This window comes from Simochromis diagramma, unplaced genomic scaffold, assembly GCF_900408965.1.
Source record: "Simochromis diagramma unplaced genomic scaffold, fSimDia1.1 OVJJ01000123.1, whole genome shotgun sequence".
In the NCBI taxonomy this organism is placed as follows: domain Eukaryota; kingdom Metazoa; phylum Chordata; class Actinopteri; order Cichliformes; family Cichlidae; genus Simochromis; species Simochromis diagramma.
In genome coordinates this window covers 2,895,873-2,912,686 of record NW_024386778.1, presented here as the reverse complement: position 1 = coordinate 2,912,686, position 16,814 = coordinate 2,895,873, and the positions used below count along the sequence as shown (strand labels likewise).

The window sequence follows — 16,814 nt, the reverse complement described above, 5'->3', positions numbered from 1 at the left end:
TATTTCAGAGCTTAAAGGCAAAATCCACATCCGTGTGTGTGTGTGTGTGTGTGTGTGTGTGTGTGTGTGTGTGTGTGTGTGTGTGTGTGTGAGCATCTCCCTAAACCAACCTGCACAGAAGGAGCATATGGTGACAACTTTGTATGTGCAGTGAAGGTCAGGAGGCTCCTCCTTGTGGCTGAAGAGTATGTTGGAGGCAGGGCAGTTATAACTGTGTTCTCTGGGTGTGACGCGCTGAGAGCAGTTGGGTTGTCTGAACAGATTTGTCTGATGTCCACTCGCAGCTGTTCCGGGAGTGCCGGAGACACTGCCCTGTGAAATGGTGAAACACAGATTATATCATTTTGGAAATAGAAAAAAAAAACCTTGTTGTTTTATTTTCTAATGTTTCTAATTAAACCCACGGTTTTGTAGGCAGAGGACAGTTACAGGCACCATCATTTACAGTAATGTTTGGAATGATGTCATCAGGGGGCGTTACTCTTGAAACACTGGCAGCTTAGCCCAGCCCTGTAATTGTTTGGATTTTCACTTGATAAAAACACCTGTTTAAAGATGTTTAGTATATTTGATAGTAAAATCAGGTCAAACTGTCTCACAGCTCCTGCTTTTACTGTGTTATAATTAAACTGTGTCATCTCTGTCTTATCTGTTCTCCTCTTCTTCCCCTTTCCTGCTCTCCTGGTGTCTCATCAGTCTGCTGCACTCTTAATCAGAGCTTCACTCTCCTCCTGTTCACTCTCCTGTCCTGGTTGTAAAAAGAAAGCATCACCCTGAGCCAACCTATGCAAATCTCTCATACTTTAAATCTGAAAGGAAAACAGTAAGTACTTTAATACTCACTCTCAATACTTGGAGAGAACAAAATGCACAGTGGAATATTATCAGTCATGGATTAGCCTCCCCAGCTTCCAATACTCACAGCTCCTTCATTGCTGACCATTTTGAGTCAGAATAAATGAATATTAAGACAATTAGGCTGCATAACACTGTATCCACACAAGTGTTTTATAATTACAAATACGTGCCATAAGTATGACACATGCGATTAGCAAAGAACCATTTTCATGGTCTTAGTGGACACACGTTATGTATAATACATAACAGTAATATTACAGCTGAATCTGATGTTTTCACAGTGATTGGCTGAATATGCTCCATGGATGCATATTTCCATGAATGATATAGTTCGGTTTTCTCCCATAACATTAACGTGGTGTGGCTTGCTGCAGTACAATTCTAATTCTAATTGCATTTTTGTTGTAACCCACACCTAATTTGTTTTTATTTTGTTATCCTCCTTCATTCACTTTATTTTTCTGTCTCTGTTTTTCTGATGAGGACGTTACTTTGCAACCGAACATCCAGAGATATTAATGAAGGAAAAGCTCTTTTCAATTCACACATCTTTTCATTCCAAATCCAAGACCTTAACTGGTGAAAAGGGCAAATTTAACCCTTCCACTAATATATTTTATAATTGCTTGATTATTTCTATTCATTTTTTCATTAATGTGCTGAATTTAAATGTTGCTGCTGGACTTAGAGTATTGTCTTTTTTCCTTTAGGGCATCTTTGTATGTAAAAGCAGAGAATGTGAGTCCTGTAGCTCAGATAAATGTCTCCATTTCACAACACAGTTTACTGTTGCTGAACTTTCAACAGTGGCTACAACATTCACACATCTGGAACTTCTAGTACTGAACATGTGAATTATTTTGATCAATTGTTTAGATAGATACTTACACTAATATTGGCCCAAGAAACATCCCAAATAGACCAAATCTGATGACGCCATAGCCCCGACACTACATACTGCCCTCTCGCACCTGGAGAAGAGAGACACATATGTGAGAAGGCTGTTTGTAGATTAGAGCTCAGCATTCAATACCATCGTTCCCTTGAAGGAAACTGCAGGATCTAGGACTGAGCAGCTCTCTCTGCAGCTGGATCCTCAACTTCCTGTCTGACAGACACCAAGTGGTCAGACTGGGCAGCATCACCTCATCCCCCTTCATAATGAACACTGGTGCTCCACAGGGGTGTGCACTGAGCCCTCTCCTGTACTCACTCTACACCTATGACTGCACGGCAACTAGCAACTCCAACATCATTGTGAAGTTTGCGGACGACACAACAGTGGTGGGTCTTATCACCAAAGGTGATGAGACGGCTCACAGAGAGGAGGTCAGCGCCCTGACACTCTGGTGCCAAGAGAACCATCTCACCCTCAACGTCATAAAGACAAAGGAGTTGATAGTGGACTTCCGGAGGTGCAGAGAAGCACGTACCTCCATCACCATCAACGGTGCTGCTGTGGAGAGAGTGAGCAGCTTCCGTTTCCTAGGTGTATGTACATCTGGCTGAGGATCTCACATGGTCAGTTCAAACATCAAAACAGTGAAGTGACTCTTTCTCAGGAGACTGAAGAGATTCGCCATGAGCCCCCGCATCCTCAGGACCTTCTACCGCGGTGCCATTGACAGCATCCTCACTGGATGCATCACCGCGTGGTATGGCAACAGCACCGCTTACAACCGCAAAGCTCTCCAGCGAGTGCTGCGGTGTGCTGAAAGGATAATTGGAGGTGAGCTGTCCTCCCTCCAGGACATCTTCAGGAAGCTGTGCAAGGATGATCAAAGACTCCACCCACCCCAGTCATAAACTGTTCAAACTACCTCCATCTGCCTGATGGAGGTACTGCAATATCTGGGCCCAAACTAGGAGACTGAGGGACAGCTTCTTCCATCAGGCCACCAGACTGCTGAACAGTGACACTTCATAGGCACCTCACTTACCGGAACTTCAACACTATGCCTATTTTACATATATGTATATATGCGCAGACCAATGACTGTTTTCTACAGTCATTGGTGCAGATACACACACACACACACACACACACACACACACACACACACACACACACACACACACACACACACATATATATAAATATTTGTCATATATATTAGTAATGTGCATACATCCTTAAAGTTGTACATGTATTTATTCTTATAATTCTCACATTCCTGCCCTTATATTTGCTTGAAGCTTGTACACAAGAATCTCACTCTCATGTGCTGTACCAGTGTACCATTAATGTGACGTGACAATAAAAGTGATTTGATTTGCCAGGAGGGGCCACTGGTGGGTAGGCAGCAAATTTGGGGGGTTGACCAGTGCCGCCTTGTATAATAGAATATCTATTTGATGGAGACAATCAGACAGATAAAATTCTTCTTCTCTTTCTGGTCTTGCTCTTGTTCAATCACCATTATTTCATCATATTAAATATGTGCTGGAAGCAAGAAGTGGTGTGAAATTACAACTTTTTAGGCTCAAGTTTCTAAATGTTCTGTTTTTCACTGTTTTTTGATTGTAGATTAAAACTAAATTAAAGCGTTTTTCATACAATCATTGGTTCTGAAACATGAACAAAGGGATCAACTCCACCTCCTGTCATGACATTAATAATTGACAGGCAAAAGTGACCAATAGGAACGTGCTAAGCGCGAGCCACTTTGTTGTTGCATTCAAAGGTCATCATGGGAAAAAGAAGCTTCATAGCACATTAGTCGAAACGACATTTTTTTTAATGTCGAACGGACATTCGCAGAGAGAAAAATGTTTAGTCATTCGAATCGTCGTCTCACATGCAGAATAAAATATGACTTTTTATGGGAAAAGGAAGTCTCCGGTCTTACACCGTGGAAGTCTAGAGTGGTTTATTGAAAATAGAGCCGTTGCTGATGGTTATGGAAATACCATCCCGTTTTTTCCCACGTATCTGGAATGCAGCAATAGGCCGGCACAGGGGACAGGACAACATGGCTGCTTCTGCGGGCCGATACTACGGAGAAGGTGGCAGAGCAACGAAAAGACAGAAAACTGAAGACGGAGGAATGACAACGGTAAGTGTTTCCTTCTGACTCCGGTAGTTGGTGTTTTAGTATGCTTAAATGGGCCAGTTTTGTTTATCTAAGAAACAAATATACTTTGTAGCAAAAGTAGTGCTTGTCTCACCGCTAGCTAAAATTAAGTAGCTAGCTAACTAGCTAGCCAAACCAAACAAGCCAATGGTATGGTCAGATTTCGTTTAAACAACAGTAATTGCATGTTTATTGTGTAATATGAAATAGCTGTTTAATGACACGCAATTTCACTGTGTGTACAGATAGAAGACACGTTTTAGTTTCAGTGTTGCAAAAAAACTCTGTTGCAGTTTAATGTCAGTTTCTAACACAAATCCCCAGTGCAGTTATTGTTAAAGGGCTGATTGACACAGATTGGCTGTTTTTGTGTTGTTTATGTCTCAGCAAACATTATCTTGCGTTTCCTTTTTTTTTTTTTTTTTTTTTTAAATAAAAAAAAAATAGGAGAGCTACGATGACCCTCACAAACCGCTCCCCTCCCCGGTGGTGCATATCAGGGGTTTGGTGGACGGTGTCATGGAGGCTGACCTGGTGGAAGCCCTGCAAGAGTTTGGCACCATCAGGTAAAAGCTGAACACACTTAAAATGAAGCTTCTCTATCGTGTTTGTCGCATTCAGTGGACTGAGATTGGTGAACATGTCTGATGTCAACCATACACTCCCGTATGTTCCACAGAATATTAACAACTAACAAAAAAAAGGTATTGAGCTGATTTAAATGTTGATTCTTGTTAATTTCATATTCCCTAACTCAATTTATAACACTAGTTTAGGTTTGATAAGTTATAGGCAAAGTAAGTTTGCTTGTAACTAAATTCAAGTTGTGTAGTTTTAAAATTAATAGGCTGATTGTGCCTTTATTCATTAAACATGGTTCAGTGTGGGAACTATAAATCTTTCTCTTGCTTAATGTCTAGTTTTGTGGTTATGATGCCCAAGAAGCGGCAGGCCCTGGTGGAGTATGAGGACATGAACGGCTCCTGCAATGCTGTTACTTATGCAGCAGAGAACCAGGTTTACATTGCAGGTCACCCTGCCTTCATCAACTACTCAACTAGTCAGAAGATTTCCAGACCAGGAGACTCGGATGACACTCGGAGCGTCAACAATGTTCTGCTGCTCACAATTATAAACCCCATCTATCCCATTACCACGGTAATGTAAAAACATCTTCTTATAATTTATTATTGTATATTCCCACAGATCATTCAGTGAATTCATTGTTAGATATCAGGTATCTGATAATGCTAGTCAGATAATCCATTGAAAATCCCCAAAAGTTGATTCTGTTCATCTGGACGCAGCATTTTCAGTGGGAGAAACGTTTCATCACTCATCCAAGTGACTTCTTCAGTCTCAGCTGACTGCAGGTTTCCCCAATCTTATAAACAGTACATTTGCATAATGACTGAAACTATCACCAATGAAGGAACAATGGGCTGGGAGGTCAGTTCCTTGATTATTAATATACAAATTCTCATGACCATTGATCAGCAACCACTGATCAATGGCCATGAGTCCCATTCACAGAGGTTGAGAATCGCTGCAATCACAGCATTGTAAGATGGCGAAAGATGTACCCTTAGGCCCCTCCTCGATTCAGAGATCGTCTTTCCCTTTTCACGTAAATGGCCTCCTTGACTCCGCGCTCAAACCAGCGTTCCTCCCTGTCCAGGATGTGAACATCCTCATCATTGAAAGAGTGTCCACTGGCCTGTAGGTGTAAATAAACTGCAGAGTCCTGGCCTGACGAGGTAGCTCTTCTGTGTTGTGCCATCCGCTTCAAAGGAGATTGTTTGGTTTCCCTGATGTATAAATCATGGCAATCGTCTTGGTATTTAACAGCGTACACTATGTTACTATATTTGTGTTCGGGGACCTGATCCTTGGGGTGGACTAATTTTTTTGGCGCAGCGTGTTTTGGGGCTTGAAAGCCACGGAGATGCGGTGTTTAGAAAAAATGCGTTTCAGCTGTTCTGATACTCCTGACACATATGGGATCACTACAGGTTTTTGCTTAGGTAACTGTTGTCCTTCTCTCCTGGATCAGCTGGAGCCGAAATCATTGAAAATGTTACAAGAAGCACACAGTGGAAAAGTCCAAATTCATGACCTGAAGTAATGGAAATCAGGGCTGTAAAATTATAAAAATATTTCTTTATTTATTAACTTCCGAGTCTGTAATCAGTGGCACCTAGAGTAAATGCAGTTAACCTTGCATTAATGTAATGTTTCTGCTCTAGATGTTGCCTCATGGTCGCTGCTGACCAGTCTACAGCTGTATATGGTAGCTGTGCTGGTTAGTTTCCTTGCCTGTATCCTACAGACCCAATCAGAACTTCACATGATTCCATCTTAAAGAATGTTAACTATCCCCAGCTTAGTGAAAACAAACATCAGAAAGACATATGTGAAATAGTTATATTAACGTTCCTGAAATGTATTTCCAATTCTATTATTTTATATGATTCCAGCTGCTCTAATGAAAGTACTTGTTGTACTGTGATCTATTCCTATTCCTCATTAAATACTGAGATATGTCGTATGTTCTTATCCACCCTAAAAATACCTGTATGAGTTTTGTCTCATACATCTGGTCCTGCTTCACTGCTTATCTCTGCTGGTCTCTACAATACTCGTCACTACTATCATCAGTATCTTTTCCCCTTTGATGTCGTTTAAAAAAATCTAGTTTTTGACTTTGGGTAAGAGCTTTCAAAGCACTGTGTGTTTGTGTTTTAAAGGTGAAATGTATGTTGTCACATAAAGTATTCTCACGATAGTGATGTATCAATCTGTGTGTGTAACCCTACAGGATGTACTCTACACTATTTGTAACAACTGTGGCCCTGTACAGAGGATTGTCATCTTCAGAAAAAACGGTGTTCAGGCCATGGTCGAATATCCTTTTAGATCATGTTCTTTTTTACTACTCCCACTCAGAAACATCAGTATGTTTCTACATGAGCATTTAAACCTTTATGCAGTCAGACCTCCCCTTAACTCACTGCTTCCACATTTGATTCGGTCCAAAGTGCCCAGAGGGCTAAAGCCTCTCTTAACGGGGCAGACATCTACTCTGGCTGTTGCACCCTAAAGATTGAATATGCCAAGGTAAGTGTCTAACCACCCTTTGTAGCTCGACTGTTAATATCAGGTGCTTGTGAGAAGAAAATCATTTTCATCTTGCCATCCTTTCTATAGCCAGCGCGACTCAATGTCTTCAAGAATGACCAGGACACATGGGACTACACAAATCCCAACCTGAGTGGCCAAGGTAACGTGTAGCCCCTGCCTGTCCCTCCCTCTTTTTTTTCTTTCTCTTTTCCTCTCATGGCATTGTATGGGATGGTTAGGGTTCTCTGCCTCCAGGGGTATTGCCTTTGATCACAGACGAATGGTTTCTTTGACCATGCAGCTCAGCCCTGTCAGAGGCAGTATTCCTGCGATGCCTTCACAGTCTTCGTGCATTTTCTCGCCACACAGCAGGCACAATGTAAGGGCATGAGGAGCAACCTCCAGGGCAGCTGACATTAATTATAGGTTCGTGCATGTGAAAAGCCCATCGCACTAATCACAGCAGCATAAGCAGGCACACCATTCTTCACATAGGTTCACATTCCCTGTAGAGCATGTCACAGCTGCACAATCTCACATCTCTGCCAACTGTAATCCAGTGAACACAGCAGAGGCTGTTACACCAGTTAACCTTAAAAACATAGTGGAGATTTTGTCAGAATTAAATCAGGCTTCCTGCTTTCCAACTGAGTGTCCTTGTTGGACCTGTAGAAGGCATGTGATGATGGGTTTCAAATGTTGGCCAGACTTTGCAGGCTGGAAGGTTGTTGGGTGTTAGCATTGACAGCAGAGACAGTATGTGTCATATAGGGCTGTGCGATATGACCAAAATCTCATATCCTGATATAAAACATTTATCGTGGCGACAACGATATTTATCACAAAAATATTACATTTTCTGTCAATTCTGTGAATCTCGCTCAACTCGACTTGCGTGAAGTGTTTTCAGCTTGGCGTCGTGTACCTGGAGTCGAGTGTTACATAAGTTGAAACGGACGCAATTTTTCTTTGAGTATTTATTACACGGCGTGCTGCAGGGAAAAGCCTGTTCTAAGGTTTGTTTTTTTAGCACCTGACGGCTCTTTTTAGCTTCTCATCCGTAAACACTCTGCATACTATTTCACGTGATTCACTGTATTTTGAAAAATCTCAACAGGATCTTCAGCTTTATTGAGAAAGGTTTATGTAGAAAATAAGCAAGCGGACGGCGGAGCCATGCGATGGTTTTACCGTTGTTGTTGCTAACGACAACGCATAAAAACAGTCGCATGTCCGTCCGTAGTGTAGAGAAAGAGGGAACTTTAAGAAGTTCTACAGTGACCATCAAAACGATGAAAAGATATTGCCATAAACAGTTTATTTTGTGACACCACGAAACAAACGATAGTGTAAAATGAAACGATAGACGTTTTCATATCGTGATATCGAACAGTCCTAGTGTCATAGTGTGAGACTTAATTTTTTAATTAATTTTCGATGAATGGTTTTCACATGTGTCAAGTATATGATCATTTTTAACAAAAAAAACAGTGAAAGTTAACAATATGGAAAGTGATGTGAGCTTAAAGATGGGTTAAATGCAGATTTCATGTGTTATAATCTTGGTGGAACCCAAGATAATTAGCATTTCATGAAATAAATTAAATAAATAGTAAAGCTCCAAAGTTCAGTGTTCCTAATGTGTTTTGCGTACCTTGAGTATTGACGATATGTTAGGACCAGCTCTAGCAAAATTGGTGTAGAATGAAAATGGCTACCTTTTTGGGTAATTATATAAGATTTTTATGCTTAAACATGAGTGTTGCTGCACTGCCAAGTCTGTGACCAGTTTAATACTCTTGGCTGTTCAGATGTCACGGTAGCTGGAAAAAGACAATTCACCTTGATCACAAAGACCCTACTGCTGCTGTTTGTTCATTTGTTGTTTTTATTGTTTGTTTTTTTAAACCTGATCACAGGCACATGCTTTACTTTGGTGCAGTTGTCTGATGGAGAATTTATATTTTTCACTAGACACTGTAAAAGGTGTAGTTACTTGTCTGACACACAGCCAGAACCACAACATGTACATTGCAAGTTTCATACAGGTTTTTGACATCATGTCCTCGTAAGAAAGTTTTTGATATTGCATAGCTTGCACTGCCTTACGACCTAGAGGTACTCCTTGTGTCCTCACGGTGCAGAATCATACAGGCTTACCTCAACCTCTAAGCAGACACAACGGCTTCTACAGCATAACAGCAACCACAACTAATGTAAATCTGCTTTATGGCATACTGTACGTCGGACACAGTGGGGCATCAAATACCGGAACACAACCTCAACTCGGTACTCCCTTATTCCAAGCTCATCACCACCACCTGACATGGGAATCCATTTCATTTTTGATGGTGGGCAGTAGCCACCATTTTCAGATTGAGGGACAGAAATACTCCAAGGCCATGCGAACAGACACCCCGCATATCCACTACAGACTGATGTTGTAGATTGATAAGCATCTACTACCATCACTTTACCACTACAGTACATGCCATCTGCAGAGCTCCGAGGAGTCCCCACTTTGACACAACACATTGATGATGAGGGTGGGGGTCAGCTGTGTGGCCATAGCGACCACACCTCCCAACTGTTGGGATGTGCTTACCCTAACACAACCACAGGAAGCAACAAAGGAGTTTTCAGACACACTCAGCCTGACCAGGGAACAGATGACACCACATATGGGGGCGGTATACAAAAAAAGAGGCCATGCTAATACTCCTCATCTCTACCTTCCTGTGCCGAACACCACATGACAACACAGCGATCCGAATATCCAAGGCAACATACAGCTGAACTGCTATGACAGCACATCATATTTCTAGTGACTTATTGTCAAGCTTTGCAAGTGGCTGACAGCTATTAAACCAAATAAACGACATCAAGTGAGTGCCATTTTTACACAAGAAGAAATATCCATGGGGGGTCCATGAAGACACAAGCATCAGACACCTATCAAGCATACAAGCACAGAGGCAAACAGATTACAGATCTTTCCCAAAGCTTTCTGCATTTATGGACTCTGGTGTTCTGTTTTTTTTGTTTTTTTTGTTTGGTTTTTTCCCCCTGTACCTTCCTTCCCATTTCCCTTCTCCTCTTTGTGCTATTCTTGTGTTGTTTCTGCATTGTTTTCATTTTTCCTTTTTTTTTTTTTTTTTTTTTTTTTTTTTTTGCACTGGACCATAGTGATGCCTTTAACGCCTCCCGTGTGATGCAGGTTTGGCTCAGTGTGTCTGTGGACTGACAGCCCACTCAATCGGTGCATATGTCCTGCTTTATGGTCAGAGCACGGTAAGCTGGAAATGAGCCTCTAATAGCACAATTTCCAAAAACAGAGCGGCAGCAAGTCAAAACCCAACATGGACGCATGGAAGTACTTTTCTCTCTGGTGGTGGAGATGCAAGGAAGGAAGGAAAGAAGAAAGAAAAGACAAGAAGAGGGAGAATGAGTTGAGGCTGGAGTCAGAGATTGGCGAGTAGCATCCTTGCTGAAGACTGCCCCCTTTCTTCTCACTGTGTCCCATGCTCCATGTATGGTGCTGTAAGTACTGAAATAAATGAATAATCTAACTTCATGGTTAACAGTTCAAAAGTATTGTGGGGAGAAATCGCGTACTGTTGATTTAAATTGGGAGATGGAGATGTCTTTTATGTAATAGTCACGTAATTCATTTTAAAGAGTACAATTATAGGTTGCTGCAGTACAACACATGAACCGAGCAGTTGTAAAGAATATTTGATCTTGACCTGTGTGTGTAGAGTTGTTTTTTTGGATGAGAGATTAAAAGTTTTCACAAAACTTCACAAAGTCCAGTCGATTTCAAAGCATTTTAGACTGTAGTATGAGATAAAAATTTCAAATGTGAGTCACAAGGCAGATCTTTAACTTCTTTTTTTTATATATGTGAAATTTGGTTATCATGCATAATGACACAACAACATGGGAGATGGTTTGTAAGGATGTAATGGAACCAAGTTTTTCTTTTCTTTCTTTTTTTAAATCAAATAGAGAGAGAGAGATATTGATGCTTATATTTTTGGAAAATAAGACTTGACATCTGGTGACTCCTTCCAGATTTCTCAACTCGCATTGCTAGTTTTAATATTTCTGTCAGGCCAATGTAGCTGTCCAACATGGCCAACACTGTGATTGTGAAACTGTCCTTGACACTAGGATTATGGGTGTGCTTGAGTGCCGTGCCAGATGTTCTGATGTTTAGGTTTAAATGCACCATTGAAAGCATTTTACATAGAGGTTCCACATGAAGACCTTCATTTGCAGCCTGTAAATAAACAAACAGGTGGCGGAAATGATTGTTTACCACGGATGATGTGCACATAGTGACAAAATTATTACTGAGAACTTGATGGTTTAGATAAGTGATTGCATAGGGAGTAAAGAAGTTCTACCCTAACCTTACAGAGAAGGTGCCTGCTAAACAGATACTGGTTTAAGAGTTTAATTTACTGAGTTTTGGTGAACTGAGCTGAAGGAAAGCCTTCTTTGAACAAAAATAAATCTGTTCGTACTTTTTGTTGAAGTTAAATCAGCCGACGTCGCTGGTTTAATTTTTCACCATGTTATTAGTTTCAGTGCTTGATGTTTTTTCACTCATGTTATATCTGTGTCCTGGCTTGTAATAAATGTATACTGATATTCAAATAGTTTTCAATAAAACAGCAGGTGCTGCTCTTAGCACATTGCGTATTTTACTCTTTGATTTTCTGTTTTAATGTCTCTATTCCAAACAACTGAGCATGTGATGAAATGTGTTTATACAGTGTTGCCAGATTGCTACTTTTTTTTTTTCATGATGTTTTATTGGATTTGACGTGTGTCATGTGTACCTGCACAGATGCTGATGGTGAAGGCAATTGGAACAATTCACAAGGTGTGTGCGCTTGTAGTAGAATGGCAGATGTAAGACTTTAAAATTTGAACGCTATCTTTCAAAGTCACTGTGGAAAAAGAAAATCTCCATTATGTCACCTGTAAAACCTGCAGACTGTTTGAACACTTTTTAAAGATTTCAGGCCCTTCAGTTGCATGCCATTCACAAACATGTCCCTTAGCATGTTGTAGCCCATGCAAGGTACCTTTGAGACACGTGGTAAAGAAGCTGTTTGATGGGCAACTTTTTTTTTTTTTTTAATCTATTATAGATCCCAATGCCAATCCTAACAAACGGCAGAGGCAGCCTGCTCTTCTGGGCGATCACCCACCTGATTATGGTAAACATCGCATAATCAAATTAGTGTGACATGTAGAAAAACGGACACTGCTCAAAATCTGTTACAATTATGTTTTGTTTTTTTTTTTTGTTTTGCTTGATTGTTTTGGGGTTTTTTCCCCATCTTAAGGTGGACCACAGGGAGGTTATCATGGCTACAACGATGACAGCTATGGCCCCCCTCCTCCCCATCGCATGGGGCCAGGCATGGGTGGGCGTGGTCGGGGTAACCAGCGCTACGGTCCTGGATATGGACCGCCACCGCCCGAGTACGGTCCTCACGCTGACTCTCCAGTTCTTATGGTATATGGCCTGGAGCCCTCTAAGATCAATGCTGACAAGGTCTTCAACATCTTTTGCCTGTATGGCAATGTAGAGAGGGTAAGTGAAAGCTGACTGAAGCATCAAGTCATTGTTTTGCTGTTAGACCCCATAAGTGAAGGACATTTATAATATTTTGCCATCTTTCCAACAACTGAAAGGGGCGCAAAGAAGATTTGCAGACACGTGAAAGCTTAGCACGCGATACTGACTTGTCAGCCATTTTGGTCGTGTACTAATGTTGAAACATTTTTTGAATATGATCACTTGAGAACAAGGCGATGCAGAATTTTGAAACTGATATATAAACTGATATATCCTTCTAGCTGTATCTGCTAGGAGGCCGAGGGGTAGCACTGAATGCCGCCAGTGTTTTGTTTTTTCCACTGAGGGCCAAATTCCAGTTTCCTCAGATGATCTTTTTTGGATAAAGCTTTCATTTCTCTGATGGTAGGTAACACCTTACCTGCTAAGAGGGACAGATCGCTTGTTATCCAAAGCCAGCCAGCTGGCTAGTCTTTTTGTGCTTGATTGCTAACATTGCTAACAATAACAAAAAAAAAAAGCCTGTTGGTTGTTGATGTTAGTGGGCTCCATTTCTGAGCTACTATGTGATGGTGTAGCTTACTGTTGATGCCGGAAGTGGGAGAAAGACAAGTCCATCCTTCAGACAATCTGAAGGTCTTTTTTGTTTGTTTTGAAAGGTAAAGTCCCATTGCAAGGAGGTGTCGGCACAAAAGTCATCATAAAAAGTTCATGTTTAAATACTGTGTGTACTGCTGGGTAATATTGTTTTAGTCTATTTTTCTTTCAGGTCAAGTTCATGAAGAGTAAACCTGGAGCAGCAATGGTGGAGATGGGAGACTGTTACTCTGTGGACAGGGCCATTACTCATCTGAACAATAACTTCCTTTTTGGACAGAAACTCAATGTTTGGTAAGAACAGCTCTCTAAAACAATTTAGAAACATCAGCACAGACTTTTAGAGATAAATTTCTCCCTTAAAAAAAACCAACAGATGCAAGACCTCTGGCCTTATTTCTTTCAGTGTGTCCAAGCAACAGGCTATAGTGCCGGGACAGTGCTACCAGTTAGAGGACAACACGAGCAGCTTTAAAGATTTCCATGGATCACGCAACAACCGCTTCACCTCACCAGAGCAGGCGGCTAAAAACCGAATCCAGCATCCGAGCAACGTCTTACACTTCTTTAATGCACAACCCGACATCTCTGCTGAGATCTTTAATCAGGTAAAAAAAAAAAAAAAAAAAAAAAAGCAACAAAGGTTGCTATCTGTGATGGCCAAAAGCATCCACCCAGTGTTGCCAACTTAGCGAGTTTTCAGACCCCTTAGCGACTTTTTTCTAAAAAGCGACTAGCGACAAATCTAGCGACTTTTTCTGGTGTTACTGGAGACTTACGACGACTTTTTCACGTGAAAGCACGTATCACTCTTACTCTCAACAAGCAGCGGGTGCTGCCGTGGGCACCTCGCCCATGTGAAAATGCTCACAAGCGGCAGGTAGTCCTCACGCAGCAGTCGCCCCGAGCTGATGTCAGAGCAGGAGATATTCCCCTATTAAAAATGTTCTTTTACTGTTACTTTTTGTGGATCAAAAGGTTTAAAACTAGTTAAAAAGACACACACACCAAAACAGTAACTCCACCAGAGTGCCTATTTCGGGTCACTTTTGCAGGTCCAAAATCCGGATAAAGGAGGAGGGTTGGAATTATTTTTTTAGGGTTTTTTTTTTTTTAACTCACTTTATGTCTCTTCCACAATGTTATTTCTCTCTCCTACAGCGTCTGTTATAATTACATCGGTAGGACCAATTATGCAAAGATGTCATTTAGCGACTTATAGTGACTCTTAGGACAGCCAATAGCGATTTTCCTTGCTGAGGAGTTGGCAACACTGCATCCATCTCACATTTTCACTGAAATGCGTTTCTGTGCTCAGGTCTGTGATGAACTTGGAATCAAGAGGCCCACAAGTGTGAAACTTTTCACTGGAAAGAGTGAGTAATATGTTGTAAATGGTCTGTATTTGTATAGCGCTTTACTTGGTCCTAAGGACCCCAAAGCGCTTTACACTATACACAATCATCCACCCATTCACACACACATTCACACACTGGTGATAGCAAGCTACAGTGTAGCCACAGCTGCCCTGGGGCGCACTGACAGAGGCGAGGCTGCCGGGCCCTCTGGCGCCACCGGGCCCTCTGACCACCACCAGTAGGCAACGGGTGTAGTGTCTCGCCCAAGGACACAACGACCGAGACTGTCGGAACCGGGGTTTGAACCGGCAACCTTCCGATTACAAGACGAACTCCCAACTCTTGAGCCACGATCGCCCCACACTTGTTGTCACTAAAGTTATTATCTCATTATTTGGTTGTGCTGTTGTGTACTAACTGCTTTTTAATACAGAAGTGTTATTCAGCATGGTAATGTCATGTGATTTGACAGGTGAGCGCAGTTCATCTGGCCTGCTTGAGTGGGAATCCATCAATGATGCCATGGAAGCACTAGCTATGATGAACCATTATCAGATGAAAAACCCTAGTAAGTATTTAACATGTAGATCAACAAGCCAACGTGGTTCTTGGTATGTTGTACATTTGAACCCTTAATGACATTTTCTACATTTTATGATGAAAGTTTTCTTCTGGCTTCTATATTCTAGGTGGGCCTTACCCTTATACACTGAAGCTGTGTTTCTCGACTACACACCATGCCAACTAAATCTTCCTTGAAACCATTTGTAATGTTTTCTGTCTTTGGATAGAGTATACTGCAGCTCTGTTTCACCTACCATTAAAGCTGTGTTGACAATAATTAGGATTAACGTGCTTTAGAAAATGTTACTTAAATTATAATTTTTTTAAAATAATTTATTTTACTTTTACCATGTTCTTCAACTTGTTGTTTATTTTGTATGTTCACAACACTATGTTTGATCGCCCGCCACCTTCTGTCTTTTGGTTATTAAATAAAGCCAACAGTAACCATAATGTTGCTAATAATTTAACCAGTGTCACATAATCAGAGATTGTGTTGTATTATTTCTTCAAATTCATTCTTGAAAATAAAATGCATTCTCTCAAATCAGTTTTATTCATATTGCTCCAGTTCAAACTTACAGTGTAAAGCACCTTGAGATGACTCTAAGTCAAATACCCTACAATATTATAGAGAAAACTACAACAATCAGACTATTTCTTGTAGCCAAGCACTTGATGATATTGGGAAGGAAGAAATCCCTTTTAACAGGAAGAAACACCTGGCAGGAAGAGATCTGCTTCAGCTGGCTGGGGATTGTAGGAAGGGGATAGTTGTCATAACATCAAATATACAAGCACTTGTATAAAATGAAGAGATATGGGTATAAATTGGATTAATCCTGTTCTGTGTGTGTGGACCTGACCCAAGTGGATGATTAAAGAGTCTGATAGCGGTAGGAAGGAATGACTTCCTGTAATGTTCCCTCAGACAGCTAGGTTGAAGGAACCTAGTGCATTTTTCTTACTGCCTGTCCTAACTGCCCTGCAGGTGGGCAAAGTTGCTATTCAGAGCTGTGTACCTGAGACCATATAGGAATATCCACTCTCACTGACAACAGAAAAAACAATCAGCTTTCAGCTCACAAGGATTATTTACTGACATAATTTTTGAACTTTGAGCATAGATAATATGAACATTCATTATTGTAACTTTTTATACATCTCAAGAAATAGGTATAGAAAAATATACCCTGCGATTTGTTCAATGCAAACCTATTTCTATTGTCCTTATAAGATTATTCTCCAGAGTTATTCTCCTATTAAAAAAATAAAAAATAAAAAAAATATGTTGTAGAAGAATCAGTTTCCCTGTTACCACTGTGAGAGAGACGAATCTTAATGCAAAGTACATCGTTCCCACTGGAGATTTTCACTATGTGACCTCTCATCATCCCAGTGAAGCTGAGTTTGAAACTGTCACGTCTGTGCAGGAAGTGGAGTATATATATATATAATATTTCTCATATGTCTCCAGCATTACAGCACCAAGACTGCCTGTCCTCTGTTAATCAAAGTAACCGCAACACAAGCCGTGTTTTCTGTCTCCCATCCCAAAACAAACCAGCTCCAGTTAAACTGAGGTTTCACAGAAAAACGCGTCCGACTAGCGTCAGTATCTCCGCTACTTATGTATCTTGTCGCCAG

The 16,814-nt window shown here is 41.0% G+C and overlaps 1 protein-coding gene across 1 annotated transcript; it reads left to right on the top strand.

Moving 5' to 3' along the window:
* Window positions 1–3,599: 3,599 nt before the first annotated feature.
* hnrnpl (heterogeneous nuclear ribonucleoprotein L) lies at window positions 3,600–15,714 on the top strand. Its single transcript, XM_040011899.1, has 14 exons — window positions 3,600–3,914; window positions 4,380–4,498; window positions 4,853–5,090; window positions 6,751–6,836; window positions 6,953–7,049; window positions 7,140–7,212; window positions 11,908–11,943; window positions 12,215–12,283; window positions 12,413–12,663; window positions 13,418–13,539; window positions 13,652–13,853; window positions 14,564–14,621; window positions 15,076–15,171; window positions 15,293–15,714. Exons 1-14 carry the CDS (start codon window positions 3,753–3,755, stop codon window positions 15,349–15,351), a joined length of 1,668 nt encoding a protein of 555 aa, XP_039867833.1. The 5' UTR covers window positions 3,600–3,752; the 3' UTR covers window positions 15,352–15,714.
* The last annotated feature ends 1,100 nt before the right edge of the window (window positions 15,715–16,814 follow it).

Excerpts from the sequence above, each read along its gene's own strand:
- hnrnpl (XM_040011899.1), top strand. The coding sequence starts at position 3,753 with ATGGTTATGGAAATACCATCCCGTTTTTTCCCACGTATCTGGAATGCA. Across the intron at positions 5,091-6,750 it reads CCATCTATCCCATTACCACG|GATGTACTCTACACTATTTG; the intron begins GTAATGTAAAAA and ends GTAACCCTACAG. Across the intron at positions 13,540-13,651 it reads GGACAGAAACTCAATGTTTG|TGTGTCCAAGCAACAGGCTA; the intron begins GTAAGAACAGCT and ends TATTTCTTTCAG.